The sequence below is a fragment of the Caretta caretta genome, chromosome 2 (genome assembly GCF_965140235.1).
Source record: "Caretta caretta isolate rCarCar2 chromosome 2, rCarCar1.hap1, whole genome shotgun sequence".
NCBI classification, from domain to species: domain Eukaryota; kingdom Metazoa; phylum Chordata; order Testudines; family Cheloniidae; genus Caretta; species Caretta caretta.
This window is the reverse complement of record NC_134207.1, coordinates 52,242,252-52,265,353: the sequence shown is the minus strand read 5'-3', so window position 1 is coordinate 52,265,353 and position 23,102 is coordinate 52,242,252. Positions and strand designations below refer to the sequence as shown.

The 23,102-nt window shown below is 43.4% G+C and overlaps 1 protein-coding gene and 1 long non-coding RNA gene across 2 annotated transcripts; one reads left to right on the top strand and one right to left on the bottom strand.

Moving 5' to 3' along the window:
* Positions 1 to 464: 464 nt before the first annotated feature.
* On the bottom strand, positions 465 to 11,667 carry LOC142070988 (uncharacterized). The gene is made up of 2 exons (XR_012666941.1): positions 11,360 to 11,667; positions 465 to 1,072 (listed from the first exon to the last, which is right to left on the bottom strand). It is a non-coding gene; the product is annotated as an uncharacterized LOC142070988 (long non-coding RNA).
* A 50-nt stretch (positions 11,668 to 11,717) lies between these two features.
* LOC125632600 (fatty acid-binding protein 5) lies at positions 11,718 to 18,736 on the top strand. The gene is made up of 4 exons (XM_048841071.2): positions 11,718 to 11,875; positions 16,711 to 16,883; positions 17,870 to 17,971; positions 18,474 to 18,736. The coding sequence occupies exons 1-4, from the start codon at positions 11,800 to 11,802 to the stop codon at positions 18,522 to 18,524; spliced, it is 402 nt and encodes a 133-aa protein (XP_048697028.1). The 5' UTR covers positions 11,718 to 11,799; the 3' UTR covers positions 18,525 to 18,736.
* The last annotated feature ends 4,366 nt before the right edge of the window (positions 18,737 to 23,102 follow it).

Genomic DNA, 23,102 nt, shown 5'->3' with positions numbered 1-23,102 from the left:
CTCATGAAGCCATACACAGGCAGCCTGGACAGTAGTAAGGAGCAGTTCAACTATAGGCTGAGCAAATACAGAATGGTGGTAGAATGTGCCTTTGGACATTTAAAAGCTCGCTGGCACTGTTTGCTGACTGGGTCAGACCTCAGCGCAACCAACACTCTCATTGTTATTGCTGCTTGCTGTGTGATCCATAATATCTGTGAGAGTAAGAGGGAGACGTTTATGGCAGGGTGGGAAGTTGAGGCGAATTGCCTGGCGTCTGATTTTGAGCAGCCAGACACCAGGGCAATTAGAAGACCACAGCTAGGTGTGCTGCGCATCAGAGAGGCTTTGAAAACCAGTTTCATGACTGGCCAGGCTACAGTGTGACAGTTGTGTGTTTTTTTCCTTGATGCAAACCCACCCCCTTTGTTGATTTTAATTCCCTGTATGCCAACCACGCTCCCCTCTTCGATATAAAGTAACTATTGTTTTGAAAACATGCATTGTTTCTTTATTAATTAAAAAAAATGAGATAACGGACAAGGTAGCCCGGGTGGGGTGGGGGAGGAGGGAAGGACAAGGCCACATTGTTTATTGTAGTCACACTAACAATCAAACTGTTTGAATGACAGCCTTCTGTTGCTTGGGCCATCCTCTGGAGTGGAGTGGCTGGGTGCCCAGAGCCTCCACCCCCCCCCCGTGTTCTTGGGCGTCTGGGTGAGGATATGGAACTTGGGGAGAAGGGCATGCAGTTATACAGTGGATGCAGCGGGTGTCTGTGCTCTTGTTGGCTTTCCTGCAGCTCCACCAGATGCTTCATCATGTCCGTTTGCTCCCCCAACAGACGCTTCCTCATGTCCGTTTGCTCCCCCATTCGCCTCAGCATCACGTCCTGCCTCCGCTCTTCGCGCTCACTTAATTCTTTCCTGGCCTCTGCCACTGAATGCCTCCATGCATTAAACTGTGCCCTATCAGTGCAGGAGGACTGCATGAGCTCAGAAAACATGTCATCGTGAGTGCATTTTTTTCGCCTTCTAATCTGTGATAACCTCAGGGACGGAGATGGATAGGGGGAGCATAGAAACATTTGCACCTGGGGAGATAAAAAGGGGGAGTAAAATTTAAGATGATACATTTCTGAGAACAAAAGGGAGACTCTTTCACAGTGAATCAAGCAATTCACAGCAGACAGCACATGTGCTTTAGGTACAAGGTCGCATTTTGCCTTTTATCTTGAGTGCCTGCCGGTATGGTGACACATCACACACAGCTGGGCAACAGAATTCAGTTTCCAGGCAGCCATGGTAAGCCTTTTGGTATGCGTGGTTGGCTCCTTATGCCTTCATAACATGTGGGAATGTTTTCAAACTGCAAAGCCCTCCTTTCCCAGAGCAAGCAATGGGTTGGGTTTCACATTTAAAAGAAGGGGCTGCGGTTTTTGGGTGGATGTGCAGCACACACCTCCCCCCAGCCATCCGCATGGCTATTCTCTGGGATGATCCCTTCTCCCCTCCCCGTGCCCTGTGGCTATTCTCTGGGATGATCCCTTTTAGCCAAGTGCAAACAGCCCAGCATGAATGGGGTTCTTACTGTTCCCTTGCAAAAATTCCCCTATTTCAACCAAGTGACGATGAATGATATCACTTTACTGAGGCTAACACAGAAAGATATAGACCAAATGTTGCTTGAATGCGACCAAAACCCAGGACCATTCACTGCCATGCTTTGTGCTGCAATGATCCAGGAATACTTGCTACTGGCTTGGCGTGGTAAAGTGTCCTACTGTGGAGGACAAAATAAGGCAGCCCTCCCCAGAAGCCTTCTGCAAAGGCTTTCAGAGTACCTCCAGGAGAGCTTCATGAAGATGTCCCTGGAGGATTCCCGCTCCATCCCCAGACATGTGAACAGACTTTTCCAGTAGCTGTACTGGCCATGAATGCATTCCAACTCTTCAGGGCAAATCAAACATTAAACACTATTGCTTTTAAACCCTGTACCACAGTTACAAATGTGCACTCACTAGAGGTGCCTTCTCTGGCTTCAGGGTCAGGGATCCCACCTTGGGGGGGTATTGGCTCCAAGGTGACGAAAAGGTCCTGGCTGCTGGGGAGAACAGATTCAACGCTTGCCTGCTGTGCATTCTCCTCCTCCTCTTCCTCATCCACAAAATCCTCCTCCCTGTTGCGTGAGACTCCCCCCTTGCAGGTGTCCATGGACAGTGGTGGGATAGTGGTAGGGTCCCCACCCCAGAATGCCATGCAGCTGATCATAGAAGCGGCATGTATGGAGCTCTGACCTGGAGTGACCATTTGCCTCCTTTGTCTTTTGGTAGGCTTGCCTGATCTCCTTAACTTTCACGTGGCACTGCTGTGTGTCCCTTTTGTAGCCTCTCTCCAACATGCCCTGTGAGATTTTGGCATATATATTACCATTTCTTCTTTTTGATTGGAGTTTGGCCTGCACAGATGCTTCTCCCCATACAGCTATCAGATCCAGTGTCTCCCTTTCAGTCCATGCTGGAGCTCGTTTGTGATTCTGGGGGGAATGCCTGGTCACCTAGGCTGCTGAGTTCGCCACACTGACCAAACAGGAAATTAAATTCAAAAGTTCCCGGGGCTTTTCCTGTGTACCTGGCTAGTGCATCAGAGTTCAAAGTGCTGTCAAGAGCAGTCACAATGGAGCACTCTGAGATAGCTCCCGGAGGCCAATACCATCGATTTGCATCCGCACTACCCCAAATTCGACCCAGCAAGGTTGATTTTAGCGCTACTCCCCTCATAGGGGAGGAGTACAGAAGTCGATTTTAAGAGCCCTTTAGGTCAACAGAACGGGGTTGGTTGTGTGGACGCAGTCATTTTTAAATCGACCTAACGCAGTTAAATTCAACCTAACCCCGTAGTGTAGACCAGGGCTTAGTGTTAACCACCAGTTTTGGGAGTATCTGTTCTCCTTTTTGCAGCCTGCCCTGACCTTTGCATTGTCATTGAGGGCTGCCCCAGGCAAAACAGCTCACATCCATATGTAGACAATCCCTTAGAATATAAAATAAGTTATTCAAGTTTGTGACAAACTATGGATGCTTATAAACCTCCTTTTCATTTAGTAAAAGTATCTGTACTAGATGCTAAGATTTTGATATTTATAATGAACATTTCTTTTTGATGGTTGTTATAAGTGTAAAAATGTAAAAGGAGTAATTAGACTGGTTACACATTTTCCATATCTGATCTGACAGTTAAAAGGGCCTTTTGATTAGTATAAATGAATGGCCCATTAGCAGGAGAGGAGAGGAGACAGTTTAAAAGATAATAATTTCACTTTTAACAGCAGTAGCTTCTTCTGCCAGTGTAGAAAGAATATTTTCTTTCTTTGAACTAATTCATTCCTAACTGAGAAATCGTTTGGGACCTGAAAAAGCAGGAAAGCTTGTTTTTCTTTTCCAGATTATGAACAAACAGGAAAATAAAGGTGAAGATGACTGAGTTAGCTGCAGAAGCCAATATTTTAAGTTTCTCATGTTGACCTGGCTGACACAGTCGATTTAACTTTTGTTTTTCTAAAAAAATATTTCATTTAACTATTTTAGTTAAAAACAATTTTAACAAAAACAAACCTGATTTTAAAAAAGTTCAATGTTTAACTAAATTCAAAAATTCATATGCTTGTTTTGTTAAAATATTATATGTTTTCTGTTGAAGAAAAAAATCCAGAATACATTACGTTGTTGTTTTAGTTAAATAAAACAATTTAAATGTCTGTATGGTGATGTTCCCTCCTAATACAGCATGTCAAGAAAATCCTCCAAATATTAATGATTAACCTGTTGAATTGGAGATAGTTCACCTCCCAATGACTTCAGAAATATCTGCTTCAATTACCTTTGGTAAATGAAATAACCAAACAATCATTCATTTTCTGATATAGCTGTAATACTAATCTGAAAAGTTTTCAAAATATATCACTTAAAAATGTATAGTGTGTACCTTCTAAAAATGAAACCTACATCTATCTCTGAGCTGTGAAGAATATGTATTAAGGTTATAACAACCAACAAGAATGCACTTTTATGTAGAAATCCATGATTAAATCGAGTCTTCCTGACTAATGATTTCAAACATGATTTAAATCAATCTGGTTTAAGTCAAATCCATCCTGGTGCTAAGCAGCTGCCCGGGGGGCTGCTGTGAAGCCAGCAGGTTTGGGGCGGGAAGAGTCTGGAAATCCCTCCACCCCTCCCCACCTCCAGAGCTTAGCTGAGGGGTGGAGAGGTTTCCCTGTGCCAGCGCGGTGCAGCTGTGTGGCTCCTCCTGCTAAGTGCCCCGGACTGGAGGGTCTTGGGCTTTCCCGAGGTGCCAGCCCAGCCAGAGGCAGTGGGGGAAGGAAGGAGCCTGCCGGCCAGGCTGCTGGTGAGCTGAGTGCCCACACCAGGGGCTGGTTCTCCGCACAATTTTGGGAGTGGGACGTATCTCGCTGGAGGGGATATGGAGGAGCAGTGGGGCAAAGCAGGGAGAGGACAGTAACAGGGGGAGCATGTAAAGGGCCGATGGGAGGGCAGCAGAGGCAACACACAACCGGCCGTCGCCTGGTGCCTGCCTGTACCTGTCAGCTGCCACAGTGTGCAGCCAGCGCCCGCTGGAAACAGGACAGGGGCAAGGCCCTGGTGCCCGAGAGCCGGCATGCAGCGGGGGCTGTGCTGATGGACCAGCAGGGGGAATGACGGCCCCGCATGCTGCAGCTTCACCACGCCACCAGCCTTGCACACCCACCCCCATCATCAGCCACTGGACCTCCCCACTCAATGCTGGCAGGCTGGCAGCTGGTGAGCAGGGATCCAGCCAGCAGCAGGACCCACTGGCACTGATTGGGGGGGGGGAAGCAAAAAATAAGGGACAATTTGTCCATTTTTAAGAAAAAGTTGGGACACCTGCAGGAGGGCTTAAATACAGGACTGTCCCTTTAAAAACAGGACATCTGGTCACCCTACGTTTGATGAACCTGTGCACTGATCCTTTATTTAAAACCCCTTATTTTACACGCAAATAAATCAATCCATTATTTGTTTCAAGGTTGAGTTAATATGAAGATGACCATAAGATGGGGCTAAAGTATATGGTCACCTAGGAAGTAGGACATGTTATCTTAACAATGGGGTATGCATTAAATTAGGAGCACATCAATGTCTGTGGGAAATGACAGTCTGACTTTTTTAGAGTGCTGAAAAAACTGACAATTGTGGGCTCAGTAAAAAATGAAAAATGTGGCACTTCTAATAGGGGATAATAATACTTAACACTTAGGGTTCGGTCCTGCAAGATGCTGAGCTCTGCCTTTGAGATGCTGCGGACTGTGAATTCCCATTGACATTAATATTGGGTGAGATCACCCAGCATCAGGCCCACTGAGTTTTTCATCTTTCGAATACTTTAGAGTCTGATTCTGTTTCTAACAAGGAAACTGACTAGAGATTATCTCAGCAAGGTCTCACCATTTACCAGTACTGTATAACATCCCCCTCCCAAATAAATAGGGAATAATTTTGAAGGTATAACTTTTATTTTTTACGAAAGATCTTGGAATAATTAATGGACCTGCCTTTTGACCAAGCCTTGACCATATCATAAAATGTGACATAGAGTGCTTTTTAAATTAATCTGTTGGCTAATTACAGTTTTCTACTACACCTGTGGGCTAAGGGCTGCTATCAGTCAATCAGATCTGCACTGGTGGCCATGCAGAGTCTCAGAGACATCACAGGGACTCTGCATGGGTACAGGAATTTGCCTGAGTGTAGCTACTGCAGGAGAGAGGCCTTTCTTACTGAAAAAAAGTTTAATCAAATGATCATATTAAAATGCATTACATTTTTTTGAAAAGGTGTCTGTTGAGATTGCCAAACTGACTGCTTAGGGGATTTATTCACACAACTTTCATTAGTTTCAATGGATGTTGCAAGGTTAAATCCCCTATTTGGCTTTGAAAATCTCAACCATTGATTTTGGCAGTTTTGCCAAGCGATACTCCCACCTACATTTGTGCAGCCATATTGCATTCAGAGCCATTGTATGCGGGCAGAATCTGGCCCCTATCATAAGAAAGAGGCAGCTGGGGGAGGAGAATGCATACCTTTTGATGACTAGTGCTAAGGTGGAATTTAAATTGCATTGATTACAATCCCTAACTTTACACCTTACAATTTAAAGTTTGAAATTTCTGACTAGATTCTTGACAGGACAAAAAAGCCAAAACAGGACAAAAAAAGCCAAATTTTCTCTAGCAGTGGACCAAAGATGCAAACCTTGAGGTGTGATTTTTGATCACTCAAATGAGCCCCAAGTTAACACTTAAGAAGTCATTTGTTTAGGTTGCATACAAATACATGTTATAACTGTATATACAGCAAATATAGGTCCCGGGGATCATTTTGTATATTCTTCTGCCACATGAATCTTTGGGAAACCTGCCACCAAAGGGCAAAACTCTGCCTAGATATAGTGCACACATCCAAGGGCAGAATGGGACACCAAGCTTTGATTCCCAGATATTGTTGATGAGATAGAAAGCATGTAGTGTGGTTTGCAGATACCAGGGAGACTTTGCTGGGCATGGGGTTAGAGCAACTTTGTTTTGACTTAAATATTAGCAGATTGCCTATAGATAGGACCCTATCAATTCACGTTCCATTTTGGTCAATTTCATGGTCATAGGATTTTAAATCTAATACATTTCATGATTTCAGACATTTAAATCTGAAATTTAAGGGCGTTTTAACTGTAGGGGTCCTGACCCAAAAGACGGTTGTGGGAGAGGTTGCAGCATTGCTTACTTCTGTGCTGCTGCTGGTGGGGAGCTGCCTTCAGAGCTGGGCGCCTGCTCTGAAGGCAGTGCAGAAGTAAGGGTGGCAATACCGTGATCCCCCTTCAGTAACCTTGTGACCCCTTTTTGTGTTGGGACCCCTAATGTGAGAAAAATGCTGGTCTCCCCCATGAAATCTGTAGAGTATAGGGTAAAAGTACACAAGGAGATTTCACAGTGGAGACCAGATTTCATGGTCCGTGATGCATTTTTCATAGCCATGAATTTGGTAGGGCCCTACTTACACATAAAACCCACTGCAGTCAGAATCACACCCAAATCTTTCAGCTTCTTCCCAGAGCTCAGACACTACTGAAATATCTGTAAACTAAAGGATAGTGAGAGTATTGACATGCAAATGTCAAGGGTCACACATAGCTTCACAGTTCCCAATGTAGTATCGTAATAACTTTCGAACTGAGTAAGGCTTACCCCACATCAGCTGTGTAACATCAGCATGTTTCATCTTGTTAGCTCAGTGACTACATAGCTGGCAAGAGAGTACCACCCAGACACAATATGAAATAGAAACAGTCAGCCTTGCAAAATTCTTCTTACTCACGGAGCAGGAGAAGTGAGTAACTTTTTTCGATGGCCTAGTAGAATGCTATTAGCTTTTTTACTGCTAAAGGGCAGGTGAGTAGATTTTGTTTGTGCTGTTAATATTTTTGGACAATTTTTCAAGGCTTCAATACGTGCTGACCCACTGCACATCTATAAGGAGTCTGGTATAGAAAGAGTTTGGCCATTTCTCTAGACATCAGGGGAAAGAAAGTCCTTCTCTCTTGCCCAATAAAGCCCACGCATAACACTATCAGATTGCCACTTTATACAGGTTCCTCCCACATTAAGTAGATGGGCATTTTAATGAGGCAACATCTGGGACAGAATTATGCCTCGCATAACAAGCCAGCAATATGTTGCGGATGGAGAGGCGGTGCCCTGCCCAAGCAGCATTTTGTAATTTTGAAAGACGTTAATTCCTCCCTTGGTTGGCATGCAGGAAGTGAGACTATGGTCACATTAGAAGAAACCTCATCTGCCAGTAATGCTAGCTGGCCCCGATTCCCAGCTCTTATTGCAGTCAAAGTCCATGATCTCTCTGAATCATACACAGGTGTCTTGTGTAGAGGGAAGAGCTCTTTGCATCCTTTCCCCACCTTCTGCCCTTGCTGTGATAAACAACAAAATTACTCCCCACCCGTACGCAAGTCAAGCAGAACCTGCCTATTTGGGGTCAACATGCTTCTGTACTATCCCTCTGTGGCTGTGCCCAAGCTGTCAAAATGTTGTCTCTAATTTTGGCTATGTAGTTTCTTTGCTCTGAATTTGATTCTATTCTATTCCTCTTGGACAATATTGATCGACAAGTGGCACATCCAGAATTTCAGGTCCATTACACTCTCAAAGTGCTCATCCTACCCAGACTAGAACTGTAACACTTGGCACATGGATTGGCCTCATTGTGCTCCACTGTAAACGTAGAGATTTTCCTTCCCCTTGGTTGTGGCTGAAGTGGAGAGGAAGCTGGCCAGTAGAGAGGGGTTCTTTCTAAGGTAGTCCGAACTTGATGCCAACCCGAACTCAGACTTGAATAAGGATTTATAGAGAGAAATCTGAAGAGAAATTTGAGTGGGAGCCAATGAGAGCTCTGCATTTCTGAAAATGCAGCCACTTTTATTTAGGTGCCTAAAGTCATTCACCCATATTTGATATGTTTGGCCAATATCAACATTATGTAAAGTAATCAAACATAAATAATATGTTGCAGCGCAATGCACGTGTGTGCAGAAAGATACATCTACATTGGTCACATTACAAAGTATCTTCTCTTGTCTGAGCTATCACCAGTTCCAGCAGCATTTCCCATGTCAAGGAAATTTTTTTTAAGTTTGACTATTGGAGATATAGATACAATTTAACAATGCCTATCCCAAATATTTAAAAATCATTAGACAGCATTTCCCCTGAAAAATCACAGGACTATCTTAAAATGTATTTGATTTACTTTAAAAATTGGGATAATTTGTATTTGTCCTTAGTGCCTTAGGGTACAGTTGGGTTAGATTTTCAAGCTTTCTTTGCAAACTAGTGGGGCTAGACACTTTTTAAAAATGAAAGCTAAGATTCTCCCATATTCCCATGACTGCTGGAGCTGGGACTTTAAGAAAAACACCAAATATCATAAGACTTATGCTAAAATTACAAGAATTGTCATCACTATAGATACACGGGTAACTAGATCTCTAGCTGTATACCTACATTTCAGGTAAAGGAGTATTGTCTCACCACTAGATGGAAATAGAGTATTTTCCATTCCCCTGTTGTATTGCCAAGGGGGTGAAGCAGAAGTCTATAAGCACGTAAACCCTTTGCAGACAGGACTTCAGAAGTCCTGGATCAGGAATTAATATTTTGCAATGGTATAGTAAAGGCAGGATTTCTGCTTCTAGGGAGGCGTATCCTGCCATCTTGTGCTCAGTCACAAGAAAGAAGACTCAGTGCTTCCCAATACATTAAAGATTGTGACTAACAGATGGTCTGTTTGATCTGTAATCAGATGGTTTTTAATTTATCCTTTTTGAAATCAAGACTACCAGACTGACAGCACAGTAGCTGTTGTGACATGAAATAGATAGCAAACATCAGGCTAATTTAAAACCCACTCAGATCCACTTGCGCAAGCAAGAAAAATCAAAGAGGAAGGAAACTGAAGTGTTTATGTTTAAAGTTAGCTATTTAATGACAAGAAAATAATGTGACTTGCTTTCTTGTGAGTAGACATTATTCACATATTCTTAAAAATAGAGTTACTGAAGATTAAGGACATATAGAGCAGTAACTGACAACCCAGTGCCACCAGGAAGGGAATATTGTACTGCTTGTTTGGTTTATCATAGAATATCAGGACTGCAAGGGACTTCAGGAGGTCATCTAGTCCAACCCCCTGCTCAAAGCAGGACCAATCCCCAATTTTTGCCCCAAATCCCTAAATGGCCCCCTCAAGGATTGAACTCACAACCCTGGGTTTAGCAGGCCAATGCTCAAACCACCAAGCTATCCCTCCCCCCAAATGGGATTGAACAACTGGATATGTACAGGTTCTTTTTTAAAAAAAACAAAACAAAAAAAACCCTGGTTGATTACAAGAACTGGTCAAAAAAATGGGATGATTTTTTGGTGAAAAATATGTCCCTTTTTTCAATGAATAATTTGGAATTTCAAAATTTTCCAGCTAGCTTCATGGATTAGCTTTGCAGCAAATTCTAATGCCTAAAGAGAGAACAAGACCAGTTGCTCCAACTGCACCAGAACACTTCAGAACCCCGAGGTATCCTGGTGCAAAAACCCAGAACCAGCACAGGGATCTTGCTATATTCATTCAATTTTTGATCCTCAACTTTAAATTCCATGACATTAATAGAAAACAAGCGTAGCTGCTTCTACTGCACCCAAACACTCCGACCCTGGTGCATCTTGAGATTTGCTGGAGCATGGATTTTTCCGGTCAAGTAGGAGTGACACCATGTGTTGTCTGTTTTGATAGCATGGGGCCAAAAAGGTGGTATGATCCAGCCACTCCAGAACTTGCATATATCTTTGGGGTGCTTTTGAGTAGGGATGCATTTGGGATCTGTAGTTTTTAGTGGAACTGGAACAGTTGCACTCCTCTACTTAGCTGGTAGAATTTTGGGAACAAAAAACTAGCTTGATTCAGTAGTGTCGAGGTGCCAGATACATGTTTTTGTGGTGGGTAGCTAATAGCTGCTATGTTTTGTCTATTTAGTAGAATTTGGGAGCATTGTCATTAAAAATTGGCAAGGCCCAGGTATCAGAAGTGCATTTTTCCAGTGTTATTAGGCTGGGATGAATGAGGAGTTCAATTTTTCCAGTGTAGTAGGAATGGCTATCCTTGTTTTCTATTTAGATGTAGATTGTAAGCTCTTTTGGGCAGGGACTGTCTACTATTCTGTATCTGTACAGCGCCTAGCACAACCCATTCTTGGCTGATCTTCAGGCACTACCATAAAAAATGATTAATAACAAATCATACAGTTTGGTGGTCAGAACCAGAAATTGCAAAGCTCCATGGATCCAGGTGCAAGATCCAGGTTTTGCATCAGTTTGTGCTGGATTTTCTGGTGCAGTAAGAGCAGCTACACTTGTTCTTTTTTCAGGCCTTGGAACGTGAGCCAAAATTGGGTGGCTCTAGTAGGATCCATGCGCTAGATTCTGCATTTTTGTGGCATTCGTTTGCCAGAATGCAGGACGGTCCAGGTGCACCTAGACGTGTTTAGTTAGTCACTACGATCTGGAGTCTTAGGGCCAAGATCTGTCTGGATCCAGCAGGACGCAGGTGCTGGATCAGGGGTTTTTGCGGCACTGGTGCTGCAGTAGGCCCCAGGGCCTGGACGCCTGTGTGCGTTTTTGTGTGTGTGTGCGCGGCACTTGTTCACTATAGTGATCGTGGGACACTTTGGGGGCTTGGTAACCCAAACTGGCAGGATGCAGATGGCTGTAGCGGTACCTTTTCCCCGGTGTGACCCTTTTCGGGCTGCAGATGCTCGGGGGCCGGGGGAGCTGCGCTGGAAACCTCGGAGCAGGTGCACTCTTCCTTCAGGCTCCAGTAGCCGGAGCACTGTCCTTTGGCAAGGCGGCAGCAATGCCAGCTCGTCTCCCCGCGCCCGCCGGCCGGCAGCAAGTCTCTGCTTGCAGGCGCTGACGGGGCAGGCGCTCTCCTGGCAGGCGGCGGCGTGAACCTCACCCCACTCTGCTGTCCCGGGGGCTGATGAGCAAAGCGGGCGAGGGCCGGGAGTCGGAATCCCTGACGTTGCCGGTCCCCATTGGTTCTCCCCGGCAGCGCATGTTCCGCGGCGTCTGGATAAAGGCCCCTCCGTCCCCCCTCCGCAGCCTACAGCGTCCTCCAGCCTCCACCGCCTGCGGGACACCTCCTGGCGAGCCGGCACCATGAGCATCGAGGATTTTGTAGGCAAGTGGACCCTCGTCCTCACCGAAGGCTTTGATGACTACATGAAGGAATTAGGTAAGGAAGCCTTGGCGGGGCAGAGAGACCGTGCGGGATTAATATCCTCGCTCCCCGCCTGAGGGAGGGGAAGGTGGAGGTGGCCGGCGGGCTAGGTGCTGGGGCTCGCTACTTCTGCTCCTGGATAGAAAATAAAGGAATGTCCCGTCCCTTCTCTCCGCCCGCCAGCCACTCTGGGCAGCGAGGACTTTTCATTCAGGACCTCCCTGGCTGTTAAGTTTGGGGGAAGGAAATGAGGTTTGGTGGCCTCTGATTTCGATGACTGTCTCCCTAAATCCCATGGTTGCTGCCCGCTGGAAGAAGAAAACGCGCTCTCTTGTGTACCTATGTGTAATTTATTAGTATTGTCTGTATGATCCTGGAGATGGGTGGGTGGGGGGAGGGTAAGGACCTAAGGTTTAAGGTGCCCCTTCTTTGGGCCCCCGGCGCTCGCTCCACTCTGCTAGTTCGTCTGGGCTCTAAAGCTCTGTGCCTGGCGTCTTCAGATGCTCTGTCCAGGGTCTGCGGGGGCGTCTCCGTGCCTGATGCTAGGAGCCGCCTAGGACTAGATTGCTAACTAAAGTGAAAGGAGACAATTCCCAGGGCGACAACATAAAAGCAGCCCTGCGACCTGGAGCAATGGCTTGAATAGCAAGAGCCTCTCGCCCCTGCTGGCTAAGCTGATGCTGGGCAGAGCACACCCTCCTGGGGAGGGGACCTCGTGGACTGGTTTTGGTCCTGCCCTGGGGTTAGGGAAAGAGGAGAAGAACAGAAAACAAAATCTATCCAACGAAGAAAATGAACATGTGTACATGTTAGTCTTTATTATACTGTACCTGAGATGGGGAGCACCAATACATCTAGGCATTCATTGCCTAAACAAAGCATCTGCTGTGAGGCACTTGTAACCTCGTGGTTTGCTGAATGTCTAAGCCCCTGGACCATAATTTGCTCTCAGTTCCACTGAAATAACTCACTGGAATTTCTCCAGACTTACATCAGTGGAAGTGAGAGCCGATTGGGACTCAGTGGTATATACACCTTGAATTTCTTATTGTTATAAACAAAGTAGCTTGCATATTATCTGGTTTGAGAGGAGTTTTTGTGTTGTGCATTAAATCTGCAAAATCAGAGCACACTGTATTGAAACTGACTAGAATCACAGTTCCTTATGTTAACATTCCAATAATAGATTGGAAACCTGTGTATGTGCAGGCAGGCTTTCAGCTAAATGACAGTCTTTAGTGTTAAGTGCAGGTGGGTAAATGATAGCATGAGAAGAGAATGGAGTAGGAAATATCAGCTTCTTCCTAATTTCTATTAAATTTGCACTGTAATGCTCTCACCTGAATTTGTCTGATAGTAGATTATCAGAAGGGGTTATATCAATGCAGCTGCTACTGGGATACAAAATGCCATCGAAGAGACTTTCTATTGCTAGATGTAAAATGTATCTGTATTCCTTAACCGTTCCAGTGGTAGCACCACCAGTTAGTTCACTTTCTAGCCCAAGTATTTTCTTCCTTGAAAATTTCCTCCCAGTTTAAGTTAATTGCCGATCTCAACTGTTCAAAAATCTCAAGGGAGCCCCCCTCCTCCCAATTCTGAGATTGAATTAAAAAACTGTTGGGGTCCTTCTAATTTCCCTAATGGGTTTTGAATCTTTTGGGGTCATGTTTTCAAGATGAGTTATGGGATATTCCGATATGAGGTGCCCTCATTGAAGCTCTTCCCCTGTGGATAAATAACGAAAGAGTAATTGGAACGGGGGACTGGCTATGCAGATAGCCTGGGGGGAAAATGTACATTTGGCTACAACAGTTTAATGGCCTTACTGCAGCACAATGTGGTGTGATTGTTCCTTGCCAAGCCACTTGCTGTACTGTGACAGATTGTACTGCAAGCCAGAGACAGCAAAATTAAGAGTTAAGGTGAGCTTTTTCAAAAAACTCCTATAGGCACTTTTGAAAATCCTACCCTAAATCATAAAGAATTCAAAAAACTTTTTAAAAAATGATAAACTGTTTAATTGTTAATTGCCTCATAACAAGATAGTGCAGCTTATGATATTGTAAACATTCATAGCAAAGCAATACAACTTCCTGCTATGCGGCTTATGACATTAAACAAGAGTGGGGACAGGCAATGTTTGTTTCCAAAAAAAAAAAAATCTAAATCAAGATCTTAAAATCAGACCTTGCAAAGACAGTCTCTGTGAAGTACAAAATATAACTCTTGTTTGTGGTACAAGTCAACCACACACTTGGAAAATTTTAAAGTTAAAGTGAACACAGTAGGTCCTTAGCTCATGTCCGTCTCTCTTCCCCACCACCCCATCCATTCGCCCCCAGAAAACAAGTGTGAAAAGAGGTATCCGCCTGAATTCTGACTTATTTTTTTTATCACCACCCTTAACATGTTTATCAACACTTTTTTTTTTTAAAAGCATATTTAAGTTAGCGTAGGGCATATTTAGACTCCATGTGAATTTAGATTTTAAATCTGAATAACTTTCAAGATTGAATGCAGATTTTGCTAGGAATATAGTTTTGAAAGAGTGAATGGCTCTAAATATAGTCTGCAAGGAATTGTTAGCACTTAACAGAGCTCCTTCTACTGTTCCTGTCCAGATGATCAGCTCTAAATATTACCTTCAGAGCAGTTACATGTCTGTCAACAAGCCACAGTTTCACATTTTCAGACCCCACCTACAATCTTAACATTACAAAGAGTTGGTTCTTCAATGGTATTTCCACTTCCACCTGTGTCATAATTGGGTCTCAAGATTGCCTTCCTGATGGGAGCCCTAACCACTAGACTACAGAGCATAGGCGCCGACTCCATGGCAGCTTCGGAGCTGGAGCACCCACAGGGAAAAATTAGTGGGTGCTTTGCACCCACTGGCAGCCAAGCTCCCTGCCCCACATCACCACCGCCGCCTCCTCCTCTCAGCACACTGCATCACCGCTCCTCCGCCTAGCTCCCAGCGCTTGCTGCCGCCAAACAGCTGTAGCAAGCTCCAGGGGGGAGGAGTGGGGGTGGGGATTTGGGGAAGGAGTTGGAATAGGGGCAGGGAGGGGGTGGAGTTGGGGTAGGGTCAAGGGCAGAGGGGGGGTGAAGCACCCACTGGTGCCAGTAGAAGTTGGTGCCTATGCTGCAGAGTGTCTGTGTCTCTCTGTGCTGCTTCCTCCCCTCCACCCCCCCAATGAGGTTTCACTGGGTATAAATACTTATATAGTCATTGGGCCAGAGACAGAATAATTTTGTATTCCAGTGGTTAGAGTACCCATGTGGGATAGCCCAGTTCCCTTGCTCCAATCACTCTTTCATTATTTTGCCACAGTGGAGCAGCTTCAACAGGAGAGTGGGCAGCCCCTGTTCCAGTCCTTTCTTCCCCTGCTTCTGGCAGAGTGGGGAATTTAACCTGTATATCCCACTTCCCAGGCAAGTACTCTAACTACTGAGCTAAAGCTATTAAGTGGGCTCCTCCTCCAGCTCTTTTGTGCACAGCAAGGCAGGCACCTAACCCATTCCTGCAAGAAACAGTTTAGGTACTGGAGCCACCTGACTCTAGGCATCGGCTTCCCGTTCATGGATCACTATTGCTAAGCAAAGATAGCTACTTCCCTACAGCCTGGACTTAGGCACCTATCTTGATGAGCCAGGAGGGGCTTAGTACACAACCCTCTCTTGGGCATCTCCCAATGGCTAGCTTAGGTAGCTGCCTGCCAAGCATGCTGGCTTTTGTGGATTGCATTTGAAGGCACCTGTCTCTCCCTATCCATTGTATTGGGAGCCTAGGTGCCTAACTCAGGCTTTGTGGATTGTAGCATGTTCCTGTAATTTTTTTCTTCTTCTAGTTGTTGTAATACTGAGCATTGTAATGCCTTTGTGGATCCAGGCCCTTCTGTTCTGGATGCAGATCTCACCACAGTAATGTATGCCCTTATCAGCTTCATTTTGGAATGCTGCACTGTGCTGTATGTGAGGGTACTTGAAGACTATTCAAACTACAGCTACTACAGACTGCAGCTTCTGACTGACTTAGTGACACTTATTGCAGAAAGAATTTCACCCTGGAGCTCTGCATTGGCTTCCAGTTTATTGTTGGCTGCAATGTAAATGGCTGATTAATAGCTGCTGTATCAAGCCCTGCATGGTGAAAGTCCTGAGTAACCCCAAAGCCTGAAACCTGTTGAGTTGGGTAAAGCACTCACTGGATTAATCAAGAGGGGGCTGGAGGCGAGGTGCTTTGATGAAGCGACCTCAAGTGCTTCCTTTAATAGTGTCCTAAAGTCCTACTTTGTTGAATTTCAAGTCATGCTCCAAAGCTCATATTTTTCCCTTAAGCTTTTTTCTGCAGAGGGGAGTCTTCTAGTTTGGGGGGATTTAATACTTTTGACACTGGTCTGAAAATGTGCATTTTATTATTCTACACACATGTCTAGAGTGACAGCTGGGTGTTCCATAAGTAAGTTAGAAGAAATAAATCTATATAATATACATTTAAATGTAAATATGAAAGTGGATTAATTTTATAGTTTGAAAAGTCAGCTGGAGAACTTTTTAAACAGTTCACTTAAATTTGAACACAATCTTCTTGTAACACTACTTTACAGCTTATTTCCCTTTTTCCACCTTCCACATTCATTTGTATGAACAGAGATACTGCTTTTCAGGAGACCTGCAGGTCCTATAGGGGGAGAAAGATTCAATTTAGATCTCGGGAGTATTCAGGATGAATGAGTCTGCAAAATGAACTTCTCCTTCCTTGCCCTGGATAATTAAAAGGGATCCTCTATGTGGGCTTAGTGTTTAACTGTCCCCTCTAATACACTGTTGCTCTTGCTCTGTAGGTGTGAATTCAGCCCTGAGGAAAATGGGGGGCATAGCCAAACCAGATGTATACATCATCAAGAATGGAGATACAATCACCATAAAAACAGAAAGCACCCTTAAATCGTCACAGCTCAGCTTCAAGCTGGGTGAGAAATGTGAGGAAAAGACATTAGACGGCAGGAAAGTTCAGGTTAGTACAAGAAGTTTTTTCCATTGAATACACCCAGTCCACTGGAGTGGCTGGGTTACAGATATAAATTCTATTTAGGGACCCAGTTTCCCCCCACTCTCTCTCATGTTGAGTAGTACCCTGCTCTGTTGGTGGGTGGGTACCTCTGTCGTCATCAAGCCCCATTGAAATCCATCAATTTTTATGGACTAACCAGTCTACAAATGGTAAAATACTGAAACCAAATAAAGCCTGATATGTTTGGTTAATCATTTGCAGTGACACACCTTGGGATGATAAAACTGGTAGCCCTCCAGACCCATGTTAAAAATACCAAAGGCCGAACTTCACTTTCATTAACTTCAATGTCAAAAAAGCCTTTTGATTTTTAATTGGAGCAGGATATGGCCCTATAACTAATCTGGTGATCCAATCTCACAATTTGCATAACAAGTGGAATAACCTATATAGGGAGTAAATTAAATGTGACTCAGACTCCATATTCCCTGTCTTTACAAGAGTTCAAGTAGCTTCCAACTTGACTGGGAGGAGGTGGAGGGTGAAGAGAGATTATTCCCTCTTCATAGGATTCTCTCATTCCAATTATCTCTTTGTGTGAATGCTGACCACTTGCCAAGACCCTCCCATCCCTCACCGTGCACTGGCAACACATGTGCCAAGTGCTACATTCAAATGTAGACGATCCAAAAAGCCAAAGCACATGTCTGAGGAGACTAACTTGGCACACTCAGCAGGTCTTGTTCACTTAAATTGTGCATGCTGTTGAAGTCATGTTTCATGTATAAATGTGCCAAAGCAGTGATCGAACAAGAGCAAAGTAATGGAAGAAGAACAGGAGCCATGAGAAATTTTGAGTGAAATCCTGGCCCTACTGAAGTCAGTGGCAAAACTCCTACTGACTTCAGTAGAGCCTTGGAGTAGTGTGGGAGTATCACCTCCACCTCAAGAAACTGAGGACAATATTTAAGTCCTGCTTTTCTTTGCAGACTACTGTCAACTTAAATGGTAACACATTGACTCAGCTCCAGCAGTGGGATGGCAAGGAGACCACAATAACACGGAAGATAGAGGATGGGAAACTGGTGGTGGTGAGTGCATTCCTACTTCTGATCATTGACTACTTAGACTATAGCAAGAATCTAACTTTTAAAAGAGACTCATCTATTTTAAACTGCCATCTGCATCTCTGTGTTCAGTAATTTAGCCTATATCAGGGGTTCTCAACAGTCTTCTTTCTGAGGCCCCCTCCAACCTACTATAAAAATTCCATGGCTCACCTGTGCCACAACTGGTTTTCAGTAGATTAAAAGGCCTTAGGGAGTTGCAAGCAGGACAATAGCCCAGGGCCCTACGCCACAGGCCTATGCCTGTGAAGCTAAGTTGCCCAGGCTTTGGCTTCAGCCCTGGGCAGCAGGACTTGGGATTCTGCTTTCCGCCCTGGGCCCCAGTGAACTAATGCTAGACCTGCTCTCTGGTTTATTTTGGTGGACCCCCTGAAACTTGCTTGTGGCCCCCCAGAGGGGCCTGGACCCCTGGCTAGGCCAGCAGTTTTCATGCACTACTGAATTAATTTCTTTGTTTGTTTTCCAGGAATGCGACATGAATGGTTGCAAGTGTAAGAGAATCTACGAGAAAGCATGAGGACATTGTCTCCATACTGGGTTGGAGCTTGCTACAAACCAGCTCAGTTTAGCAAACAAAGCTCCTCTACTCTCCAGTTTTTTTTTTCTATTCCCTGTTTTGTAGTATTTCAGTGGACTGCATAGCTGTGGGCAATCATATTTCAAAGCCATGATGTAACTATTCTGAACGGTTGTGGCTGTTAAATAAAATTTTCAGATATATGAAGTGGAGCTGTTGTCAATATAGTGGAATTTTAATTTATAGTGGGGTTTCTTTTTCAGGTGAAGATTTATAAAAGCTCATTAGTTATGCAGGGGAGCCTAAAATCAGTATTAAATCACAGATGATGGGGATATCATCTCATTGGAACACTTAAGGTATAGTTAACAGCAAACTGCATTTTGGTTCAGCGATTAATATTTCATTGATGATAAAGGTAATAAAATTGTTATGGTGCAGAATCTTTCTAACCACTTTAAGATAGTGCCTGTTGCAAAATCAGTAGAGTTGAACTGGTACAAACTGAGAGGAAAACTTTATCCATTGTGTTTAAACAGCTGAGCATATTTTTAGTTGGTTGCTTTCTGGTGAGAATCTACACCCTCTAACCCAAATAGTCAGCTTGTACATTTAGGGGCCAATAGACATGATAAAACTTAAGCAAGTGCTGAAGTGCTTTGCTGAAAGGAGGCCTTAATATGGAAATACACTTTCTATTCTATTAGTCTTTTCTTAATGGCAATATTTTCTAGCAACATTTTTCTTATTTCCTTTTTAGTAACATTCTGAAAATCCTAAACCATGAACTATTGGAATATTTCCTGAAGTTAAAAGCCTCAATTTTACTTGCTCAAAACCTCTGGTAATGCAGTTTATATGCTTACAAGTGCAATAATAAATTATCACAAATATTGTCTTGATTATTTTTATAATTGGGAAGTGGTCAAAACAGATCCTATGAAATTGCTATTCTACACCTGTAGATTGTTTAGTGTTATCAGACTAGACTAACTTCTTCTGAAAGCTAAGGCTGGCTGGCAATTTTTAACAGGATTCTGAATAGTAGGTTCAGAAAAACCTATAGTCATGTAAATTCACTGCTTGCATTTTGAAGAACTAATCACTGCCTCATTCCTACTGATGTCTTAGCTAGCCACTGCAAATACTGTCTGACATACTAACCAATTGTTCTATGTATTAATGCTACCTAATATGGAACCTAAAATTTTCTTTCCATAAGATAACTTTAGGCCATTTCTTAACTTCTTATGGGTTTGTGAATGATCCCCTTTATAAATACCTGCAGATAGTTATCTCAATTTTTTTCTAGATGCTTTCTTATGTTTCATATTTCTTGATGTGTCTTCTTGAACTGGCCCATCCTTGTATCATTTTTGGTCCTCTTTTGTATTTTTCCTCACTTTTATTTTTTGTAAGCTTCCCTAACCTTTGAAGAGGAGATTTCTGTATGATGTATTCCATGTGGTGTACCAGGACTACAGAGCAGTATTAGTTTCAAGTTTTTATTCAGTAGCATTAGAACATAAGAATGGCTCTACTGGGTCAGACCAAGGATTCATCTAGCCCACTATCCTGTCTTCTGACAGTGACCAGTGCCAGGTGCCCCAGAGGGAATGAACAGAACAGGTAATCATCAAGTGATCTATCCTGGCTAATATCCATTAATGGACCTATCCTCCATGAATTTATCTAGTTCTTTTTTGAACCCTGTTATAGTCTTGGCCTTCACAACAGCCTCTGGCAAGGAGTTCCACATGTGGATTTTTGCATTGTGTGAAGAAATACTTCCTTTTATTTGATTTAAACCTGCTGCCTATTAACTTCATTTGGTGACTCCTAGCTCTTCTGTTATGAGAAATAGTAAACAGCACTTCCTTATCTACTTTCTGTATACCAGTCATGATTTTATAGACCTCAGTCATCTCTCTCTCCTTAGCAATCTCTCTTCCAAGCTGAAAAGTCCCAGTCTTATTAATCTTGCCTCATATGGAAGCTGTTCCATACCCCTGATAATTTCTTGCCCTTTTCTGAACCTTTTCCAATTCCCATATCTTTTTTTGAGATTGGGGTGACCACATCTGCACACTGTATTCAAGATGTGGGCATACCATGGATTTATACAGAGGCAACATGATATTTTTCTGTCCTATTATCTATCCCTTTCTTAATTATTCCCAGAATTCTGTTTGCTTTTTGACTGCTGCTGCACACTGAGTGGATGTTTTCAGAGAACTATTGACAATGATGTCAAGAACTTTCTTGAGTGGTAACAGCTAATTTAGATGCCATCATTTTATATGTATAGTTGGGATTATGATTTCCAATATGCATTACTTTGCATTTATCAACATTAAATTTCACCTGCCATTTTTTTGCCCAGTCACCCAGGTTTGAGAGATCCTTTTTGTAGCTCTTCAGTCTACTGGGTCTTAACTATCTTGTGTAGCTTTGTATCAGCGGCAAATGTTGCCACCTCACTATTTACCCCTTTTTCCAGATTATTTATAGTGCCACAGGTAGAAGCTATGACCCTGGATTTGTGAAGTTAACTTCACCTCCCTGCACTCCACCCACATAGCCCAAATACAACTCCCCAATATGAGGGCAGTGAATTTCACCTCATCTACATTTGCCTGCCTAAGATTTTAGGCCCACAGCATAATATTTTTAAATACCACTAGTGCACAGGCCTCTATTTATGGCATATTCTAATACTGGAAAGATGTTTTTTATAATTAACATGCAAATTCTGCCTTTGCCACATTTTCTACAAGAACTAGAATGACAGGCTATTAAACAGAAAACTAATGTGTCAATATTTAAAAAGGGTAAAGGGGATGACCAGGGTAATATTAAGATCTTGTGTCTGACATCGATCCTAGGCAAGATAATGGAGTGGCTGATACAGGACTTGATAAAGATTTAAAGGAGGATAATGTAATTAATGCCAATCAAAATGGGTCTATAGAAAATAGATGCTGTCAAACTAACTTGATATCTATCTTTGAGATTATTAGTTTGGTTGATAAAGATAAGTGTTGATATAATATACTTAAATTTCTGTGAGGCATTTGACTTGGAATCTCATCTTGATTAAAAAATGAATAATATAAAATGAACATGACATGGATTAAAAGCTGACTAACTGATAGGTCTCAAAATGTAATTGCAAAGGGGGAATCCTCACTGAAGGGGTGTGTTTCTGATGGGGGTCCTGCAGAGATCAGTTCTTGGCCCTACCCTATTTAACATTTTTATCAGTCACCTGGAAGAAAACACTAAACCCACTGATAAAGCTTTCAGATCACAAAAATTGGGGGAGTGACAAATAATGAAGAGGGGAGGTGGCTAATACAGAGCGCTTTGGATCACTTAGTAAGATGGGTACAAGCAAACAACACACACTTTAATTTCTTTGTTTTTAGATGTATACAAGACTATAGGTGATACTTACAAAATGGGGCCTCTATCTCAGGAAAGAGTGACTGAAAAAAACTTGTAGGTTGTGGTGGATAGTCAGCTGAACATGAGCAATGGTGTGGTAAAAAAGGCTAATGTAATCCTTGGATGGTTAAACAGGAGAATCACAAGAAGTAGAGAGGCTATTCTACTTCTGTACTTGGCACTGGTGCAACCTACTCCTGGGGGAATTCTGTGCCACTGCACAATACAGAATTTTGCAGAAATTAATGTTAGGTGCGCAGAATTTCCTTTTTTTCCTGACAGAAATTGGCTGCCACTGGGGACTGCTGGATGTGGCAGACCCCAGCTCACAAATAGAAGACAAGACGAGGGGGAGGGAACTGGAGGGTTCCAGCAGCTGCAGTTCCCAGCCTGCCCTGAAGTAAGGAGGCAACAGTCTGCAGGAAATTCTGTGCAAGCTCAGGACCCAGCATCAGGCTGTTGCTCCCTCTGGATCCCTGGGCTCTAGGAGGGTAGGGAATGTGAGTGCCTGGGCTGGGGGGGGCCCACACCTGGGCTCTGTGGGAGGGGTGGGGGTGTGCAGCTGGGCTCTGTGGGGGAGGGAGCAGAGAAGCAGGAACTGGATTGTCATATGGGTTTCTATAACTCTACTCCTGGGGGAATTTTTGTGTGTCTGTATTGTTTCAGACATACTTACTGACTGGTATTTTGAAATAAATTACCAAAATAATTGAAACTGGTGTGATTACATAGTGTTATTTTGACAAATAAAATTTGAAGAATTTTAAAATGTGCACTGAATTTTTAATTTTTTGGTGCAGAATTCCCACAGGAGTAGCAACCACCTCTGGAATATTGTGGCCAGTTCTGCTTTCAACATAGGGTGACCAGATAGCAAGTGTGAAAAATCGGGACGGGGGGGGGGTAATAGGAACCTTTATAAGAAAAAGCCCCAAATATCAGGACTGTCCCTATAAAATGGGGACATCTGGTCACCCTATTTCCACAGTACAAGAAGGATGTTGATAAATTGGACAGGGTTCAGAGAAGGGTCCCAAGAATGATTAAAGGACTAGAAAATATGCAGTAGATTCAAGGAGCTCAATCTGTTTAGCTTAACAAAGAGAGGGTTAAGGTACAATTTGATTACAG

Bases quoted from the DNA above. Each gene is read 5' to 3' on its own strand.
- LOC125632600 (XM_048841071.2), top strand. From the start codon at position 11,800: ATGAGCATCGAGGATTTTGTAGGCAAGTGGACCCTCGTCCTCACCGAA. The intron at 16,884-17,869 runs GTTAGTACAAGA...TTTTCTTTGCAG, and splicing joins TAGACGGCAGGAAAGTTCAG to ACTACTGTCAACTTAAATGG. The intron at 17,972-18,473 runs GTGAGTGCATTC...TTTGTTTTCCAG, and splicing joins AGGATGGGAAACTGGTGGTG to GAATGCGACATGAATGGTTG.